Below are 22,926 nucleotides of genomic sequence, written 5' to 3'. Positions count from 1 at the left end.
AGAAAGAGCACACAGGGACAACTGAATTAGGCATCTGAAAGATTTCAAGTTCTAGAAAGGGCACACAGGGACAACTGAATTAGGCATCTGAAAGATTTCAAGTTCTAGAAAGAGCACACAGTGACAACTAAATTAGGCATCTGAAAGATTTAAAAATGTAAACAGTTAAACCAGTCATTTTAAATTTGTCTCAAATATTTGTTTTAAGATAAATAGTTCAACTGAAGATTTTACTAATAACATACACAGATTTCATAGACACCACCTTTTTTTCTCAGCTTCATTGATGTCAATTGAACATACAGTCGAACCTCGTTGTGTCGAACTCGGTTGTGTCGAAAACTCGGATGAGTCGAAGTAAATTCTCGGTCCCGGCATAATTCCCGTTTGATCAATGCATTTTAACCTCTGATGAGTCGAACTCGGATGATTCGAATTCTCGGTTAAGTCGAGGTAATTCTTAAGTCCCGTCGATGTAAAATTGATGTAAATTAACCCCGATGTCTCGAAGTTCAAAAGTAAAAAAAATGTCGAAAGAAATAAAAACTATGAAAATTAATTTACGGATGTTTTTCTTGTTTAACCTATTCATTTCCATAAGTGATTAAAGCTGTGTAAACATACTTGTTTGTATAACAGTTAAAATGACATGTTTATGGTGACCGTCAATCAACACCTTTGTTGATCGTCCAAGCAGAACTTGAATGTGCTGAACCTGTTTCACTTGGTATAAAAACGAAACGAATTTTAATGACCCAAGCTGAGATTAAATTAACCATTAGAATAAGAACAATAATTAAAAGGATTAAAATAGTTTATTAATCATTATGAGTCGGTTTTTTAATCTATGAACACTGTTCACGTTCTTTAAAGATAAGTTATGAAAATATTTTTACTTTGTTTCGCAAGTGATTCCATAATTTATAGTGTTTGACCTTTGTAAATATATGTGTATTGATTTTATTTTCTCAGTAAAGAATAAACTACGTTAACTGTGTTTACATTTTTATTTATAGAAAGAAAAAATACGGAATAAATACACAATCATATATTATCATATCGAAAAAAGCACAATGATCAATAAATACGTATCTAGTTTACAGAAATCACATATCGTTATTTTAAACATTTCAAACATATGACGTCACACTCGACCTCGGATGAGTCGAACCTCGGATGAGTCGAATACTTTCGTCTGGTCCCTTCGACTTCGACACAACGAGGTTCGACTGTACTATATTAGAAATTATGTGCTTTAAACATCAATAAACTCACTTATCAGAGTCTTATCACATTAATAAACAGCACAACTATAGCACCTTACATAACTTCAGAGAATGGTTTATCCATTTACTTAAAAAAATCCATACCTGCCAGCAAGATCCACCAAGTTTACTATAGATGTACGTGTCATGCTTTCTCCAACATCATTAGGACATTTCTGGGTAAAATTTATTCCAATAATGGTGTGTGCTCGACTGAAAAAAAAACACTTAAAAAATATTATCTTCAAAAATTTTGCACAAAACATTTGAATCCTTGAAACTCTTCATGCTTAATTCAACCATACGAGATTGGCAAGATGTTTTCCTACTGAGGACGTCTGCATCTCAAACTTAATTAAAATGATTATTGTTAACGGAAAGCCAAAGCAATGTTCATATGGCTCTAGATTCTGGGACATTTATTCTGACTGGCTGCATATAATGTGTGTCTAAAATTTGACCTGCTGTCCAGCCAGTGACTTCTGTCCCAGAAAGCTCAACATAGGGATATATATATATAGTGATCAGAGGGCATCTTTAACTAATTGCTTTAAAGCTTTATATTTTAGAAGGTTGAACACTTGGATGCTTCAATCTTTGTATATATCAATTCTACTAAAGAGGGGGGTAGGACCTTTATCGGGACTCCAGGATCGGATGTTTTTAACCTCAGGATTTCAGGACTGACCCTTTCAGGATCCGGGAATTCTTTATTCTAATTTCGGGATGTTGGGATTAAAATTTATTTAATTTATTTAAATTCGAAACCTCAGGATTTTGTGTTTTTAAGCCCGGAATTTCAGGATCAGGACCCCTCCTACTCCACCTCATTTCATTGAGCCTCATCTGCTCTGAAACCATACAAAGACGGAAATACTTGTGATATGACATATGCACGTATGAATGAATAACCCATTTCCAAGACATAATTTCTTTGGTTCAATGACTACTTGAAAAACAAGTTAAGATTTATTGTAATGCTAATTTCTCTCTTACTATGAGTAATGGGATAACTATACTTAGTATGTGTGTACTTTACAAGGTGCTAATGCCAGTCAGACAGTTTTCATCTTGAAATGCTAATTTCTGTCTTACTATGAGTAATGGGATAACTATACTTAGTATGTGTGTACTTTACAAGGTTCTCATGCCTGTCAGACAGCCTTCATCTGACCTCAACCTCATTTAATGGAACAGACAACAAGGTAAGTTTTCTTGGGTTAGTCCATATCTCAGATACTATAACCAATAGGTCTACTATATTTTGTATATGGAATGATTGTAAGATGTATATGTCAAACTGGCAGGTGTAATCTGACCTTGACCTCTCATTTTCATGGTTAAGTGGTTACAGATCAGTTTTTGCATTTTGGTTTCTTTTTTAATACTATGTGCATTAGGTCAACTTAATTTTGGTGTATGGAAATATTTTACAATGTACATGTCAGTCTGGCAGATTACATTTGACCATGACTTCATTTTTACAGTTCATCACCCACTGTTAAGTTTTTGTTTTGGTTTGGGTTTTTTAAACTAAAAGCAAGAGTTCAACTTCATTTTGTGTATGGAATAATTGTATGGTGTATATATGTCTGTCTAGCAGGTATCACCTGGCCTTGACCTCATTTTCATGGTTCATTGATCAATGCTAAGTTTTCATTGTTAACTTTGTTTATTAGAAACTAGAAGCAATATGTCAACTATATGTAATGCATAGACTGATTGAAATGTGTACATGTCTGTCTGGGAGGTTTATCTGACCTTGACTTCATTCTCATGGCTCATTGTTCAATGTTAAGTTTTCTTGGTGAAGTTCCTTTCTGAGAATCTAAATCTAAACAGGTAAACTACAAGTATATTTGGTATATGGAATGATTGTAAGGTGTACATGTATTTCCAGTTTGGTTTATCTGACCTTGAACTAATTTTTTTGAATAATTATAACTTTTATGTGATACTTGTGGTTAAGCTTTAGTTTCCGGACTATCAATATAAAATCAAGTCAGTAAAGCAGGTGAGACATTTCAGTGTGTGCACTCTTGTTTTTAAAGATTTCAAAGTCATATTCCACTGTTCATTACCTTACCTGCTAGTGGCATTGATATTGGTAGATGCCACTGTTCATTACCTTACCTGCTAGTGGCATTGATATTGGTAGATGCCACTGTTCATTACCTTACTTGCTAGTGGCATTGATATTGGTAGATGCCACTGTTCATTACCTTACCTGCTAGTGGCATTGATATTGGTAGATGCCACTGTTCATTACCTTACCTGCTAGTGGCATTGATATTGGTTGATGCCATTGTTCTTAACCTACATGCTAGTGGCATTCATATTGGTAGATGCCACTGTTCTTAACCTACATGCTAGTGGCATTCATATTGGCAGATGCCACTGTTCATTACCTTAGCTGCTAGTGGCATTCATATTGGCAGATGCCACTGTTCATTACCTTAGCTGCTAGTGGCATTCATATGGGTAGATGCCACTGTTCTTTACCTACCTGCTAGTGGCATTCATACTGGTAGATGCCACTGTTCTTAACCTACATGCTAGTGGCATTTATATTGGTAGATGCCACTGTTCTTGATCTTACCTGCTAGTGGCATTCATGTTGGTAGATGCCACTGTTCTGTTTCTTGTTCCTTCATTAATTTTAGAATCTATTTCTTCATAACTGTTCACTTGTTTTAATGTCATTTGCTCAACTAAGAAATAAAGTTAAAAAAGTATCAACAAAATATAATAAGATATCAATTTCATACAGGCTTTAGAATATCTATTGGACCGTTGGTTTTCCCATTTGAATGGTTTTACACTAGTAATTTTGGGGCCCTTTATAGCTTGTTGTTCGGTGTGAGCCAAGGCTCTGTGTTGAAGGCCGTACATTGACCTATAATGGTTTATTTTTTAAATTGTTATTTGGATGGAGAGTTGTCTCATTGGCACTCACACCACATCTTCCTATATCTAATGACCCCAAAGATAATTAAAGATTGGCCTGTTACATGAGAACCCTTCAGACAGGAATGTGCCAGATCCTTCCACACTAAAGATTCTTGACATGACATGCATGACTTGTTGCTAGAGACAATTTTTGCCCCTCTGATTTGTACAAAAAATCTGTACAACATTACAACTTGTACACTACATATACAAATCGTTCAAAAATGGCTGATGGGCACTGACTTTCTACCTCGTCTGAAATATATATAGGTGATAAAAAAAATTGTGAAATGAATTTTATAAAAATCTGACCAGAATTGTATTAATGAGAGTGCTTATAAGACTCATTGACTGGCCAGAATTGTACTCATGAGAGTGCTTATAAGATAGATACATAGAAGTTATTTCTATGTCCCTTCAAAGTGTAGCACAGGGGTCAAAAATAGCTGCCCAAAGTTGAGTTATGCTGAACTCGTAGCACAGGGGTCAATAATAACTGTCTAATGTTGAGTTATGCTGAACTTGTAACACAGGGGTCAACAATAACCGTGAAATATGCTGAACTTGAAATAGTTGAATAACATATTATAACAAATATACACAGAGTTCAGTCTAGGTAGCTCAAGTATCACTGCAGATAGTAATAATTAAACTTAAAAAGACAAAAATAAATAAAACAAATACCATAAAATCCCTTCTTTGGATCCTGTCTAACTTTTAACCCTCCTTTAATTGCTATGGTCTTAGGGTTCAAAAGGTCACGGACCTGTTCATTGTAAATCTCTAACATGCTCAACGAAACCTATAAATAAATAATCTAACAACATTAATTCAATTTCATCAAATAAAAGTCCTGAAGATGATACGCTGAGCCTCTGTTTTCAACATATTAGTAAGTTCGTTCCAATAAAAATAAAATCATGATTTTTTTGTGGGATCTTATCAATATAAAATACATGTACTATTCTTTTGACAATTGATTGGTAACAGTCTTTAATGTAGTAATTACCATGGTGACGGTTAATTCTACTTGGTTTAAAATTACAATTGCAAAACAATTATAGGGTTGTTTCTTGAATAACAGCTTTCAGCTAGCTTCACACTTAGAATTTTTAATATAGTCCAGCAACTAATATTGTTTAGCCAAAGTGAGTCACAAATTCTGACCATCCTCTTTTTAAGGCTTAACCTGCTATGAGGGGACTTTTCTTCTTATTTCAGATACAATTTTACTATGAGATTTAAAGTTAGCTACTTTCAGAGACATTGACCATGACATAAATTAATACAACTCATACTTTAGGTTTCATTTATACTTTTGATAAAGCTCAGTGGCAGACATAGGTAAGGACAGTGCCCCCCTTTTCATAGAGCTTTATATTTGGTGATGCATCAGCTATTTACATGTACCACTCCAAACAGCTCAAAATCTAAAAGGTTCCTTTATTGTGCAGAGCTCTAGCCTCTAGGTATGATACAACTGACTACCATGCATAGAATGCCTTTTTTAAATTATTAAAAAAAAGTGATTCACAGAGTCTATATAGCTCACTTAACACTTTTGTCAAAACTAGATTCTAATAGCTATAGATAAAATGCAACAAGATTATTTTCTGATTATAAGGGAGATAAATATTGAAAATCTGAGCAATTTTACCAACATCAGATTTTCTTTTGTCCATTTTGGTTTAAAGATAATCTTCAATTTCATTTGCATCAAAATTATTAATAATCTCAATGTTAATAGGATTGAATATGTTTTAATTAAGAAGTGTATACAATTTTGGAATGATAATCTTTATCAGAATGCTACAGTTAAACCCGATGCTCTGCATGGTGCAGCTTTATACAACCGCAGAGGTCAAACCCTGAGCAGTTGGGGCAAGTATGGACACAGTGTTCTCCCCAGAAATTTTGGATAGCATCACATTTGGCGTAAAAAAAAATGTATTTTTTTCAATGTAATTTGTCGCGTCGTGGCAATGCTCTATTTCCATTATGATATATGCGTTATTGTTTATTACAAAATGTATTATATTGTTTGTATGCTATAGGTCCTTATTTGGTGAATAAAATATTCTATTCAACCCTATTCTTTGTGTCAATATTGTTGAATTCATGACTGAGAATACAATTAAACTATAACCATGATAACAGTATTTTCAGTTTATGTTTTCTATATTCATTTATAGTTCCAGAATTATTTTTTCCTCTTGGGCCAAATTATAAAAATATATGTGTGGTTCCAGTTACCCTACCTACCCAGTTAAAAAAAAAATCTTTATCATGTCTATGAATTAAATATATTGGTTCATGGTATTCAATGATTCAGTCCCAGTTGTTTCTTTTTATCAAAATGATATATATTCTTAACAAAGTTATCTAACAAATAGTCTGTTAATGCTTAGTTTTCTCTTGGTACCGTATCATTGTTTTCTGTCTACTGTGCCATTTGTGCAAATGTAGTTATTATCGTAAAATACAGATTTTTGTCATATCTGGTCCGGTTCCGATCAGTAGTTTACACTAAAATATTAAATGGCGGCCGAAAGCAATGAAAAATACGAAAATAACAATGTTTGACAAGAGATTTGGAATGAATATGGCGTTTTTAATGCATTAAATGGATGAAACATAAACTAAAGCCAATTATGATCACTTTCTAAAGAAAGACCAAAACTTATTTAGCTCATAATAAAAATTTTCACTCTCGATTTACAAAAAGTGATAGGAAGAGAAAGAAAGTAAATTACTACTGTAATATTTTTCAGACCACCTGGTATTAATCATGCCACAAGTGACAGCTTGGGGTATTCCTATCCAAACAGTTATCCCCCAAAGGGCAATTAACACCTATTTAATCACTCTTAATTGTCTATTGTCCGACTTCAAGGGATTAAAGGTGATATATTTTTTATGATCATAAGCGGTAATTAGATGAAAGTTCAAAATTAAGGACATGGCTTTGCCATATAGAAACGAGAAAAAATAACATCCTGAAAATAATTATAGCGTTGCAGGAAGAAAATATAGCTTCGCGGTACTGCGACGCTAAAATGGCCAGGGGAGAACACTGGTATGGTCACAACATTCAAGCTTGATATAGCTCTGAAATTGGATTGTAATTAAATAGTTGACACAGCAGAGGTTTCTGACACAGAATGAAAGTGGTCTAATGAAAATTAAAAATTAAATTTACCTATTATGGTCCAATATCCAAAATCTAAATACATGGCCATGGATTGATTCAGCATATCAAAGAATCCCAAGAATTCAATTTTTGATGAAATCAAACAAAGTTTAATTGTGGACCCTTTTGACCTATATGTGGACCAATTTGATAACAGGGCCCAAAAATCAAAAATCTAAATACATGGTTAGATTTAGCATATCAAAGAACCCCATACATTCATTTTTTGTTGAAATCAAGCAAAGTTAGATTTTGGACCCTTAGAACTCCTTGTGGACCAATTTGATAAAGGGTTTTCAATGAAGAGAAAAACTACCTCACCCCGAGGAGTCCTTCAGCTAGCCCCTAAACAAATATGTATACTAGTTCAGTGATAATGGACGTCATACTAAACTCTGAATTTTACACGAGAAAATAAAATTAACCAGGTGCTCCGCAGGGCGCAGCTTTATACAACCGCAGAGGTCGAACCCTGAACAGTTGGGGCAAGTATGGACAAAACATTCAAGCGTGATACAGCTCTGAATTTGGATTGTGATCAAATTTTTGACATTACATGGTTTTTTTTTACACAAAACAAATGTCAAGATTTTACAAATTTTACAATTAAAGATTTCTTCTTCAAACTTTTTAAATCTAAAATTAAATAGTTGACACAGCATAGGTTTCTGACACAGAATGAATGTGGTCTAATGAACTTAAAAGTTTGTTTTTGCCTTTTAGCAATTCACTATGCTGTTGAATATTAATCCTCTCAAAAAAATGTTTGAAGAAATTTTCTTTTTATTTATGAAATCTGAAATGAGAAAAATTTAACCCCCCCCTTTTTTTCACATCCCTGTTTCCCTTTTTCCAAAACTGATATCAATTCAAATTTCTAATGGAGTTTGCAACAATAACTACTCTTTTAAATACATCATAAAATATTAAAATGTAAAATAAATTTGTGCTTGTTATCACTGAATGGTAAAGATTGGTTGGTAGTAAAAGTGAATATACATTGTTTATTGTATAAAACAATAAAAAAAACTTCATCAACGACATTTTATATTGGCAAATTTCCAATGAAGTTATTTACATAAAGTTATTGGCAAATAAAAATAGAAAATGACATCATAGTCATGTCTGGCAAATGTCCAACATACATTATCTAAAAACATTTTAGATAAGATAAAAGGAAAAAAAGCTTCATCAGCAACATTTTATATTGGCAAATTTCCAATGAAGTTATTTACATAAAGTTATTGGCAAATAAAAATAGAAAATGACATCATAGTCATGTCTGGCAAATTTCCAACATATATTATCAACTACTATTCTATACAAAGAAAGATAACTCCAATTGAAAATTAATTGCTATTGCACAATATTGTGCAATTAGATATTTCTTGCTATTGTGCAATACTGTGCAATTGAAAATTTCTTGCTATTGCACAATACTTGATATGGAATCCAGATTTGGACCAACTTGAAAACTGGGCCCATAATCAAAAATCAAAGTACATATATAGATAAAGCATATCAAATAAGCCCAAGAATTTAATTTTTGTTAAAATCAAACTTAGTTTAATTTTGGACCCTTTGGACCTTAATGTAGACCAATTTGAAAACTGGACCAAAAATTAAGAATCTATACATACACAGTTAGATTTGGCATATCAAAGAACCCCAATTATTCAATTTTTGATGAAATCACACAAAGTTCAATTTTGGACCCTTTGGGCCCCTTATTCCTAAACTGTAAGGACCAAAACTCCCAAAATCAAACCCAACCTTCCTTTTATGGTCATAAACCTTGTGTTTAAATTTCATAGATTTCTATTTACTTATACTAAAGTTATGGTGCAAAAATAATGCTTATTTGGGCCCCTTTTTGGCCCCTAGTTCATAAACTGTTGTGACCTCAACTCCAAAAATCAATCCCAACCTTCCTTTTGTGGTCATAAACCTTGTGTTAAAATTTCATTGATTTCTATTTACTTATACTAAAGTTATTGTGCGAAAACCAAGAATAATGCTTATTTGGGCCCTTTTTTGGCCCTTAATTCCTAAACTGTTGGAACCAAAACTCCCAAAATCAATCCCAACCTTCCTTTTGTGGTCATAAAACTTGTGTCAAAATTTCATAGATTTCTATTCACTTAAACTAAAGTTATAGTGCGAAAACCAAGAAAATGCTTATTTGGGCCCTTTTTGGCCCCTAATTCCTAAAATGTTGGGACCAAAACTCCCAAAATCAATCCCAACCTTCCTTTTGTGGTCATAAACCTTGTGTTAAAATTTCATTGATTTCTATTCACTTTTACTAAAGTTAGAGTGCGAAAACTAAAAGTATTCGGACGACGACGACGACGACGACGCCAACGTGATAGCAATATACGACCAAAAAATTAAAATTTTTGCGGTCGTATAAAAATCATACAAGACTAACAAAGGCCAGAGGCTCCTTACTTTGGACAGGCACAAAAATGCGGTGAGTATTCGTATTTGTATTTGCATAAGAAAATTCATGCATTTCACCATCATTTTTTCTAACCCAATCATAAAATCTAAAACAATATCTATAATGTTCTATTTTTTTATCTTTATTCCACAGATCTGTGCATTAGTCATGTTATTGGTGACTGGACCAAAATAAAAATCAGTATATTAAATATCAGACTATAAGACAGACAGGACAAAAAAGGATTTAAGATAATCAACTTCTTTTATGTTGAATCATGTTTAACTATAACACTTCCGTGATCAGGGTGTTTGAGTTTTGATAAATCTTTAAATCAAACAAAGGTGAAAGTGATATATATAACTCTGAGTGAGATTTACAATAGAGATCATGACTGTTTACTTTGTATCCGAGGTAAACAATCACTCGAATGTTTAACATATTTAGACCATGTCATGCATAGATTATAAATAACTACAATCACAACCTGGACTTTAAATGTTTAATATATTTTAAATCATGTCATATATATATTGATTATAAATAACTGCAAGAAAAGTGAGGACTTCGTTTAAATGCTGATACATTTTTATTATAATTTCAAACAAATAAAAGTATTTTTTTTCTGGATAAGTCATGGAAGTAAATGCATATATCATGTATTAAACCAAACATAAAGCTGTTAAGCTGAATAAAATTAAGGCAAACTAGACATCATTGAGATGTTAGCCATCCCTGTATGCTCCCCTGTAAATAACCTGTATCTTATAAGATTCTTCAATTTATATACTTTTAAGAGTGTATCAAAACTACAGCAAGATCCAGGAACTTTTTATTTTAGGGAAATACCAAACTAAGTCAACTAAAGAATCCAAAATTATTTTCAGTTTATGCTTGTGCTACGAGCACAGGAAAGGCAGTTTCTCTACTGGTAATGAACACTGCAAGTCTTAATGAAGTCAAATGTCAATCTAAAATGTTTAATTACAATGTGTGACACTTCTTAATTCTAACTTGGTGGTTTCTCTTTCAATCACAATTTTTATTGGACAATTTTACAATAGACCAGTTTCACATAAGCTACTAATCAACGCTGATCTCGAAATCTTCTGCGCGTTTGAGTTTAAATCTCGCGATATCATACGTGACAGGGGGCTACTGATATTTAGCAACCCAATAATAAATCAACCGCTTATAATTACTGCGTTATGTACATTGCTGTATGTCAGTTTGATTTTTCGTGAAAAGAGAAAAATATTTTGATAAAGAGAAAACAGCCTAAACATCAGAAATTCATTTAATTTCAGTTCTGTTCCAGTTTTTCTTAAATATTTTTTACATCTTCTTCACATGCATGTAAAGGGTTTTTACGGTCTACATATAGGTTTAGTATCATAGACTCGAACTTTTAATTTTCTTTTAAAAAAATACAGGTTACTGTTATGGTGACTTTTGCATGAAATTTTATGGGTACAAAGACATGATACCGGCACTACTAAATAATCGAAATTTCCAATAATGGTAGTACAATGTAGGGGAGTATAATATATAATGTTCAACGAAAATTGATAGAATTTTTCCTTACATACTCTTGTCAAAGATGTAGTACATAATTATTGTGATATGCTAACATTATGAAAAACACAATGATAGGTCACCGAGTGTTTTCAAGCTATACGCTGTGAAAATATGAAGCATTTTGTATGGATTAAACAGAGGCATTTTTAAGGTAAAAGTATCATTATATGAATATTTGAAGGTAAAACAAATGATAGAATTCCAAAGTAAAATGTGAGAAAATAGCTCTTATAAAATGCGTTCAGAAAACAACAGAAAAAATGGAGTCACCATGCGTTTTATCCTGTTTAGCGTACATGGCATATAACATTAATAGAACACTTTCCTATTGATTGTAATAGACACCTAGTAAACAGGGCCCTGGTACCGTGTTGAAGACCGTACATTGACCTATAGTTGTTAAACTTTTGATACATTGTGACATGGACTGATCGACAGTTGAATCATTGGCACTCATACCACATCTGCTTATTTGTATGTACATTTGTTTCAAATATTTCTGTGTCAATGATGTTTTAGACGGCCATGATGTAAATGAAGTGAGATATAAGGCAGTTTTAAAATACGTATCAGAAATACAGGTTCATCTTCAATTTTCAAAGATCGGACTATAATACAATGCATTCAATATCATTTTAATTTCTAAGCTATGTTCATGATCGATTTCGTCTAAGCAGAGGTTCAGTGCCAGCGGGGCGAGTAATTTTCTACATATTGTCAACTTTATCATTTTTCGTGCCATTAAAAGTAATTGAATATCCTGTATTTACAACAAGCGATGTATGCCTTAAATTAAGATCAAATGCTGAATGACCCCCTCCTAAATTATTAAAATATTCCCAGTGGCATTAACAACACTGGCCATGATATCTCAGTGTTAATAAGGTACCAGGGTTAACATTTTAAACATCTGTACTAGGGGATGACAATTTGATTTTCAGGAGGGGGGGGGGGTAGAAAAATATTATTCTTAGACTAATTTCCTAATAAATAAATATGACCTAGGCAGGATGGAAAAGAATGATCTGCAACGCAAACAACAGGAAATAATTGTGTACAAAAGTTAAATGAATTATGAAACGGTCGCCCTTTTTCAGTAACTGTTTATACAGAAAAGCTTACGTTTTATCAATTTTCACCTGGTGAGATTATACAAGGTGAAACGAGGATTCCACATGGCCAAGGTGTTAATTGTCTTCTTAATTTATGACCTTATACTATGTATATGAAGTGAGCCCCGCTTATTTATCTAATTTATTCTTCCCGTTAGGTGAACGATCTCAGCGTGAATTCGTGACATTTAAAGGTACAATTAATATAAAGCCAGGCGGCATATCAGATCGTATATAATACTGCAATCAACAACACAGCAGTAGTCCGTTTTAAAATCTTTTATTGTGTCAATTGTTAATAATTAAAGTTGTCTGGTCAATATAAATTTTATATTTTGATTCAAATGATGCTCATGTTGTTAGAAATGACCCAAATGTAAACGCAAACACTCAATCAGATGCTTGTTTTTCCAAGTCTTAATGGTCACTGCTTACAACCGTTAGCCCCCAGTTGATAAACTCTCGAGAATTATCGCATGATTTCATAGTTTTGCTAATTAGATTAGACATGCGCAGTTAAATGTGAAACTGGTGTATTGTTTACATTGTTTACTTAATTAAGCTTATAATGTAATAAAGGATTATTCTTCAATAGCTTATTAAAATATTGACAGTTGGTTTAATTATTAAAATGAACAAAAGTTATTTAAAATTAGATAAAATATACAAGAATGTAATTTAAAATCATTATGTGTACTTTGTTATTTTAGTAGATTTTCTTCCCCTTGAGAGTTCGTTGATGTTTGTTAGTTGTATAAATATGCTTGCCAAAATGATTAACATTTAAACTAACATAGTATTACTAGAAAAATGTAAAAAATCCTAAACTTTTCAACAAATGGCAGTAAACTAGAGGCTCCATGGAGCCTGTGTCCCTCACATGATATTTTTATTTAAAATTGATGTATGAAATAATGCAACCATTATACTTTTGCTCTATTTTCAGAAAAAAAAGTCAAAAACTGCATTTTCCCCACTATGTTCTATTTTTAGCAATATTAATGTCAGCCATGTTGGATACATTTTTAAAAACTAAAAACCCTAATGGTTATTTGTGGTTAAGTTTGGTTAAATTTGTCTCAGTTGTTTCAGGAAAAAACTTTTGCAAAGATTACAAAAAATTACAAAAATTGTAAAATTTTGACTTTAAAGGGCAATAACTCCTTATGAGTCAATTGACTATTTTGATCATGTGTGGCTTATTTGTAGATCTTACTTTGCTGAACCTTATTGCTGATCAAGTTTATCTCTATCTATAATAATATTCAAGATAATAACCAACCAGGTGCTCCACAGGGAGCAGCTTTATACGACCGCAGAGGTCGAACCCTGAACAGTTGGGGCAAGTATAGACAAAACATTCAAGCTTGATACAGCTCTGAATTGGGATTGTGATCAAATTTTTGACATTACATGGGTTTCTTACACAGAACAAATGTTAAGATCTTACAAATCAATTAAAGATTTCTTCTTCAAACTTTTAAAAAAAAATTGAAATTTGAGAAATTTGAAAAAAAACATTGAAAACTACTACCACTCTCCTTTTTTTCAATTAGTCCATAACCTGACATTTCTTTATACATAATTAACAAGTAGTATAAGGGAGGTAAATCTGAACATACCCAACATTGTATGTTAAATGTTTATGAATTACCTCCCTTACACTGCTTTTAAATTGTCTTAATTGTACATTGACCAGAAAAACCTAGTTTTCCCCCTTTTTTGCCCCTTATTCCAAAATATTTTTAGCCATAACCCCCCAAAGTCAATTCTAACTATCCCTCTATGGTATGGAAACTTGTGGTATAATTTCAGAGAGATTCCCACACTTACACACAAGTTATTGTTTGAAAACTACATGAATGCTTATTTTGGGCCCCCTTTTTGGCCCCTAAATCAATCCCAACCTTCCTATAGTGGTATTGAACCTTCTGGTAAAATTTTGTAAAGATCCAATCACTAAAACTTAAGTTATTGTCCGGAAACTAAATCTGTCTTCGGACAACGACGACAACATGATAGCATTATACGATGCCAAAAAAAATTTTGCGGTCGTATAAAAACTACAAAATTTTGTTAAAACAAGCATTCTGAGAGTATTGCATGGCAATACATAGTCCCCTACCGGGTCAAAATAACATTATACTGGAACAAAATGCTAACTTGATCTATAACTTGTCATGGTGTAAACAAAAAGTAAATATCAAGTCATTATATGTAAGCATGACTAAAAACAGTGTGAATAACTGATTATATGAGTGAATTTTTCAAGTCCAAGGACCATAACATGCAGAAAATTATCAGACCAAAACAAAAATTTGAATTTGATCTGGAACTTGCCATGATAAAACTATATACCAATTATCAATCAATATCTTCAAGCATAATGAAAAAAAGTGTGGAAAACACTCTTAACATTGGATATGATTAATAGTTCTCTAAAATTAGATATGATGTAATACAATTTCTCTAATTCTTCGTGAATTTATCCCTTTCTGCACCCATTGTATAAAAAAATTTAATCAACGTGTGGTTTGTTTGATCTCAGTTCATCATTGGTTAAAATCCGATTTCCTCTGAATTTCCTATTGTGACGGCATGAAAAAAGGCAACCATGCCTGATGACGTCACATAGAAAGAACACATCTTTTTGCAGATCGTTCGTAAAGAAGGAATAAGTTTGCCTGCATATTGTTTGAAAATCATTAGAGAAACGGATTCCACCACCAAATCTTGTGTAATACGATATTTATCCACTCTCGACAGTTAAATTTTAAATATTTAAAACGCTCTGTGAGCCTCGCGTTTTAAATTTGAAAATTTAACTGTTTTGAGTGGATAAATATTGTATCACACTCGATGCAGTGGTAGAATCTCTATATCTCTATGTATATCTTTTTTCAAATTATAATCAAATATAATTAATAGTTCCAACTATTTTTTCTTTCATTTGTCACAAACTAATATAGATTTGAAACTTATCTATAAAATGTCAACAACTTTTATATACACAATGAAATATATACCTTAATAGTTAAAGGATTTCACTTAATAACATTTATATATATATATATAGCATTCAGAAAATTACTTATTACAAAATAACAAACAAACAAACTGGCACAAATTTTTCAAACAATTTACTAATTCATCTGAAAATAGACTTATAGATCTTGACCTGTTAACAATTTAACCCCATGTCAGATTTGCTCTAAATGCTTTGGTTTTTGAGATATAAGCCAAAATCTACATTTTACTCCTGTGTTCTGTTTTTAGCCATGGCGGCTATCTTGGTTGGTTGGCTGTGTCATTCTTTAATCAATGGAAATCTCTTTATCTGTAAATTATAATTTTAACCATTTTCTTTAAGGATTGACTGAATATTTTTTCTGTCTATGAAGAAATGAAATAAAAAATGTGGTGCACACTGAATAACCTGTGTAGTTGGTTATTTAAAAGTGTGCACCACATTTTTCAGGCTATTTTGTATAGTCAGAAAAAAATATTACAATCCTTCCTTTATAATTTTATTTATGATTTGGTTGGATGGAGGAATGTAGCATGTAACACAATTTTGAGGTTGGTTATTTTCTCACCTGATATTCTTCATTTTCTCCAGCTGTTGATCTTTTCTTTTCAATTCCATCAAACAAGTCATCACAGAACAATGGTACAATTCCCTGGTTTTTGCCATATCCCACCACAGAGTAAGACTTTCCACTTCCAGTTTGTCCATAGGCAAACAGTGAACAATTATAACCCTTCCAAGCATTGTCTATTATTCCTTTTCCTAAATCATTGAACACGGTTTGCTGAAATAAGTTTACAATAGTGGAATCAAAGCATATAATAAATGTGAATTAGCTAAAACTGTAATATAAAGAGTATTATACAAAACTAGACAAAGTGATGAGATATTCTTCCACACGTGCATTGATATTAATGATCACTTATATACATATAACAAAACATTTTTATATTATTTATTTATCTTCTTTTTAAAACTAGAATGTGTCCATAGTACACGGATGCCCCACTCGCACTATCATTTTCCATGTTTAGTGGACCGTGAAATGGGGGGTCACAATTCTAATTCGGCATTTAAATTAGAAAGATCATATCATAGGGAACATGTGTACTTAGTTTCAAGTTGATTGAACTTCAACTTCATCAAAAACTACCTTGACCAAAAACTTTAACCTGAACTTCGCACTATCATTTCTATGTTCAGTGGACCGTGAAATTGGGGTCAAAACTTCAATTTGGCATTAAAATTAGAAAGATCATATCATAGGGATCATGTGTACTAAGTTTAAAGTTGATTGGACTTCATCTTTATCAAAAACTACCTTAACCAAAAACTTTAACCTGAATCCTGGCGAACGGACGTACAGACCAGAAAACATAATGCCCCTCTACTATCGTAGGTGGGGCATAAAAAGTATTTGATGGGTGTTAATTGAAGAAATGAATTTATAACAAGCTATGTAAAGGAATAATACTTTGCACTTGATGATGTCTACGTATTCATCATATTGATAGATTGGCCAAAAACCCAAAACGAATATTACGTAATGGAAATCTAGGCGATAGCAATACACCAGAATGCCCTAAGGTCATCCCCTGTAAAAATCAGGTGAAAAAGGTTAAACTCACCAGATGAAAACATAGAAATACATCTAGTAGAACAAAAACAAAGAGTGCATCAGGTACTTGTACATCCCAACAACAAAAAGATAGTCAGTACTGATCAACGAGTAATCCCTGTTACTGACAGCTAGTTCAAAGACAAAAACAACAAATAAAAAATTTATGCATCTAAGACTAAATATCTATCAGATGACAGAACACATTCAAATCCAGGCATTGTCCGATCCTGACTTATATAGTTTTACATACAAATCAGTACTTTATTGATACTATAATGAACTATACCTGATCAGCATATTTTGTTCCCGTTGGTTCTAAATATCCATCAGGTCGCTCTTTAAACTCAGTACTTTATTAATACTATTATGAACTACACCTGATCAGCATATTTTGTTCCCGTTGGTTCTAAATATCCATCAGGTCGCTCTTTAAACTCAGTACTTTATTAATACTATTATATACCTGATCAGCATATTTTGTTCCCGTTGGTTCTAAATATCCATCAGGTCGCTCTTTAAACTCAGTACTTTATTGATACTATAATGAACTATACCTGATCAGCATATTTTGTTCCCGTTGGTTCTAGGTATCCATCAGGTTGCTCTTTAAACTCAGTACTTTATTAATACTATTATATACTTGATCAGCATATTTTGTTCCCGTTGTTTCTAAATATCCATCAGGTCGCTCTTTAAACTCAGTACTTTATTAATACTATTATATACCTGATCAGCATATTTTGTTCCCGTTGGTTCTAAATATCCATCAGGTCGCTCTTTAAACTCAGTACTTTATTAATACTATTATATACCTGATCAGCATATTTTGTTCCCGTTGGTTCTAAATATCCATCAGGTCGCTCTTTAAACTCAGTACTTTATTAATACTATAATGAACTATACCTGATCAGCATATTTTGTTCCCGTTGGTTCTAGGTATCCATCAGGTTGCTCTTTAAACTCAGTACTTTATTAATACTATTATATACCTGATCAGCATATTTTGTTCCCGTTGGTTCTAGGTATCCATCAGGTCGCTCTTTAAACTCAGTACTTTATTAATACTATTATGAACTATACCTGATCAGCATATTTTGTTCCCGTTGGTTCTAAATATCCATCAGGTCGTTCTTTAAACTCAGTACTTTATTAATACTATTATGAACTATACCTGATCAGCATATTTTGTTCCCGTTGGTTCTAAATATCCATCAGGTCGCTCTTTAAACTCAGTACTTTATTAATACTATTATATACCTGATCAGCATATTTTGTTCCTGTTGGTTCTAAATATCCACCAGGTCGTTCTTTAAACTCAGTACTTTATTGATACTATTATATACCTGATCAGCATATTTTGTTCCCGTTGGTTCTAAATATCCATCAGGTCGCTCTTTAAACTCAGTACTTTATTAATACTATTATATACCTGATCAGCATATTTTGTTCCCGTTGGTTCTAAATATCCATCAGGTCGCTCTTTAAACTCAGTACTTTATTGATACTATAATGAACTATACCTGATCAGTATATTTTGTTCCCGTTGGTTCTAGGTATCCATCAGGTCGCTCTTTAAACTCAGTACTTTATTAATACTATTATATACCTGATCAGCATATTTTGTTCCCGTCGGTTCTAGGTATCCATCAGGTCGCTCTTTAAACTCATCATGGGACCAGTAAGAGAAGTCAAAGCTGAACCTGCGGGGGTCGGCTGACAAGTTTTCTGGGTCCTTAATTTCAGTCTGGTTCCCTACCATGTTAATGATAACTGTAGAATTTCTGTTCTTCTCACGATCATTGTATGGATGGTTAAGGAATATTTGTTATTGCTTTTATCATTACTGAAAATAGGTGAGTTGCAAATTGGGGATAGTACTGTGTCCTACATGTGCATTGAAAAATAAGGTTCAAAAGTATGTATATCACCCAAAACACAATTTATTATACAATTCAGCATGAGATACATTGAATTAGTTTAAACATGCATGTTTTTTATTTGCTTAATTAAAAAAAAATGGATTAGACAAAACAAAATCTTACTTATGAAGTTTTCTCCATTTAAGGAATGACTGCAATATTTAAAATGTGGTGCACACTGAATAACCTGTGTAGCGGGGTTTTTTAAAGTGTGCACCATATTTTTTATGTTATTTTCAATAGACAGAACAAATATTACAGTCATTTCTTATAATTTAATTCTAAATTCCATTTAAAACGGAGTAAACCATGAAAACACATTGATGACGTCACGGTCACATGACAAAATTATGTCTACAAACATGTATGAGCTGATAAACAAAACAATGTCAGCCAATCAGAAGACATGTTACATCCAAAATCAAATTATAATACAATATAAACAAATACAGTAATAGTTTAATGAGCATAAAATTAAAATTGAGAATTATGTGATCATAAGATTAAATTTGAGAATTAATTGAGCATAATTGAGAATTATGTGAGCATAAGATTAAAATTGAGAATTATGTGATCATAAGATTAAAATTGAGAATTATGTGAACATAAGATAAATCAAATGATAGAATTGTAAAATAAAATACCAGGAAGACAGTTTTTAGAAAATGCTTTCAGAAAATGAAACGAAAATATTATATAGGGTCACCATTCCTGTTTCTTGCATAAAATAGCAAATTTCATGCAGATTCCACGAGAAAATGTACTACTTTCAGAGTAACCACCTTTAATACCCTAATTTAAAAAAAAATGAAAATCAAACAAAAATGATCTCATTTGTAAAAATATTAGTATTTACAAGATGTACAAGTTAAAATCTTATAAATTTGTCCATTAAAATGAAAAATGGCATTAATTGAGGAAATTAAAAGTGGTCAAACCAGGATCTAAAAATCTAGTGCGTGGTTCATACATGTATTATAAAACATTACAAGGTCCAAAAGAAAATTGGTCCAATCATACATGTTGTACCAATGAAATTTTTTTAAATTTTAAGTTAATAACTACATTATGTTTTATCCAGTTATCATGGTTATTAGGAACTACTATAGCAAAACATGATTTTATTAGGCCATTTTCAAACATTACCACTTTAATCTTTTTTAAATACAGCAATTATGAATAAAAGATAAACTAAAAAAAAACAGTGATTATGCATAAAAGACGTGTTTACAATTAGAATAAATACAAAATACTGTAATTAATTTTACATGCTATATATATATATATATATATAATTTGGATGACTTCTACAGTGTCATAATTAACCTGACCATGTTACATGTAGACCATAGATGTCATACCTGCCAACTGTCACTATTTGGAGGGATTTCCCCCATGAAGGCTCCCAAATGGAAATTTTGAAAGAGCAATTTTGTCCACAATTTAAACAAAACAATAAATTTTACAATGCAGGCTATAGGCTTGTAATAGTGTATGAAGAAGCCAAAAAATAACACTAAAATATATTTGAAGCCCCCTTGATGGTTTTGTAGAACTATAGGATCCATCTTGCATGTAAAACCCTCATGAGCATTTTGAAAAGTTGGCAGGTATGAGATGTATTAAATATATATGTGTAGACGAAAGACTGATTTGTTACCAGTATCAGAACTTTATCATAAATAAATATCTTCAATTCATGTATAATAGAGTTCTGATTCTGGTAAACCACATAATTAATAATATTCAACAAATACTGTAAATTCAGAAATTATTGTAAGGTTTTTATTGTTGCGAAAAATGCAACAGAGACGTAAACGCAATAATTGAAACTCACATTTTGAAATATTTTATATCAATTTAACAAGATTTTTCACAAAATCATAAAAAATTAAAATCGCATTGTAGTCATGTTAGTCTAAAATGCCAAAATCACAATAATAAATGCATGCAATCATTTCTGAATTTACAGGATACAATGAATTGATACATTTTGTGGTAAAGTAGATATATTTTGTCATAACAGGATATTATTTCAATGTGGAATTATTTTTAATCATGGAATTTGCATTATTTTTTGTGCTTAAAATTTTTAATAAATTCCATGTTTATTCTGTATTTTAATGTTTTTTTGAGTTGGGCATAATACTGATAATCATGATTATGTGTTGTATTGTTATAAAGGTCTTGTATATCTGTTAAAAGCTCTAATCATGATTATGTGTTGTATTGTTATAAAGGTCTTGTATATCGGTTAAAAGCTCATTTGAGCTTATGTTGTCTCTGTTTGTATACCTTGCCATCTCTAAATAAAGCTTATTTATTATCATTATTTTCATTTAAGTTTTTAACCCTTGTCATGTATCTTTGAGAGGGGGTAGGAGGGGTCCTGATCATGAAATCCTGAGCTTAAAAACACGAAATCCAGAGGCCCCGAAATTCCAAAAAAGAATTCCCTGATCCCGAAATACTGTGCTTAAAAACAACCGATCCTGCAGCGATAAAGGTCCTATCCCCCCTCATCATTTGACATATCATTTTTAAATGCAAAAAATAAATCCTTTTTCATTAATATTATTCAGTAAGTCGATAAAAATTTGATTAATGTCATTTCATATTTATTATGTTTTGCCTCTAAAATATTTTTGATTTCAAACTGTTGTCTGTTTTGATTACTTACACGTAATTTGTTGAACTTTCTTCAAAAAGGATATAAAAGGTCGGACTCGGACTGCCACTTTCACGCTTTCTGCCATCCTGTCAGTTTTGTTCTACCACAGAAATTAACAAAAATCTCTGCAAAATGAGGTTAAATGTCCTATTACCAGTAATCGTGCTGTGTTTACCAATCTTGTGTATACTGACCGGCGTTTACATTGACGTTCTCATCTTTTAACATACTCCTGCGTGTGGTTTTTTTTTCTTGGCGATTTGACAGCAATCACTTAATGCATGTACTTTTTTAGATCCTCACTAGTATCGCAAGAAAATATCAAGTTTATAGAATAATGAGGTACGGTAAACAAACAAGAAAGATGAACAGTATTAATATTGGGAGAAAAATGTACGTGGGAGGCACGTCAAACAGCTAGATGTCAACAACGGTAACATCCGTAAATAAAAGAGAGATAACTACTTTATTTTTGCGATTCAATCACCAAGTTGCACATGGTGTTCTCAGGGAGGTCCGCGCCTATGCCAATAATTATTTTTTATTTTGGCCGTGGCTATTTTGCCGGCTCTATTAGGCTAGGCGCTATTTTACCGAAGCCGGCAAAATAGCGATCTATTTAGAGTTTGGCTTTTGCCGGTCTAAATTAAGATTTTCTGTATATAAATTAAGAATAGAAAAGAATACAGAAAAATACACTTTGATAAGAATATCTTTAAAGGACAAATATGTCTTTTTTGTAACTTTAGACAGAACGTGTATATTAAAATTGATACTCTCTACGTATTAACAGTCTCTAAAAACCAAGATACAAATTCTTGTAAAAACTATAACGTAACGGTACCCAAATTGCACCGAGTACCCAAATTGCACCTATTTATCAAAAATAGCAGCGAAAATCTAACAAGATTTCCTAGAGACTAAAAAAATGGTATTTTTATGATTTGAAACTATGCACGTCTTTCAACATAGGTAAAAATATTTAGATATACACAAAACGTTTACAATATTAATCAACAGATGAAGTGTTTACTGAAAAAGCAAAATGTACTGAAACTTCGCCATGCGACGTCATCAAAACGTCATCTTTTTAAAATTAACAAATACAATACGTTTCAAGTATCCATTTCTTAAAAAATGAAGAGTAAGC

At 32.1% G+C, this 22,926-nt stretch overlaps 1 protein-coding gene across 3 annotated transcripts in view; it reads right to left on the bottom strand.

Moving 5' to 3' along the window:
* The window catches only part of LOC143066892 (kinesin-like protein KIF28), a 94,410-nt gene extending 72,292 nt beyond the window's left edge, over positions 1-22,118 (bottom strand). The window contains exons 1-6 of one of the 3 annotated variants that reach the window (XM_076239714.1): positions 21,820-22,118; positions 18,793-18,987; positions 16,134-16,349; positions 4,899-5,016; positions 3,865-3,976; positions 1,371-1,478 (exon numbers count right to left, since the gene is read on the bottom strand). In XM_076239714.1, coding sequence (XP_076095829.1) covers positions 1,371-1,478; positions 3,865-3,976; positions 4,899-5,016; positions 16,134-16,349; positions 18,793-18,987; positions 21,820-21,861 — 791 coding nt within the window. In that variant the 5' untranslated portion in view covers positions 21,862-22,118. Of the gene's footprint in view, positions 1-1,370; positions 1,479-3,864; positions 3,977-4,898; positions 5,017-16,133; positions 16,350-17,472; positions 17,576-18,792; positions 18,988-21,819 lie in introns of those variants that run through there. The other 2 variants (XM_076239711.1, XM_076239713.1) reach the window with 2 other exon arrangements.
* Between the last annotated feature and the right edge of the window lie 808 nt (positions 22,119-22,926).

Source organism: Mytilus galloprovincialis, chromosome 3, assembly GCF_965363235.1.
Source record: "Mytilus galloprovincialis chromosome 3, xbMytGall1.hap1.1, whole genome shotgun sequence".
NCBI classification, from domain to species: domain Eukaryota; kingdom Metazoa; phylum Mollusca; class Bivalvia; order Mytilida; family Mytilidae; genus Mytilus; species Mytilus galloprovincialis.
The sequence above is the reverse complement of the archived record's forward strand: the minus strand, read 5'-3'. Positions and strand labels throughout refer to the sequence as shown.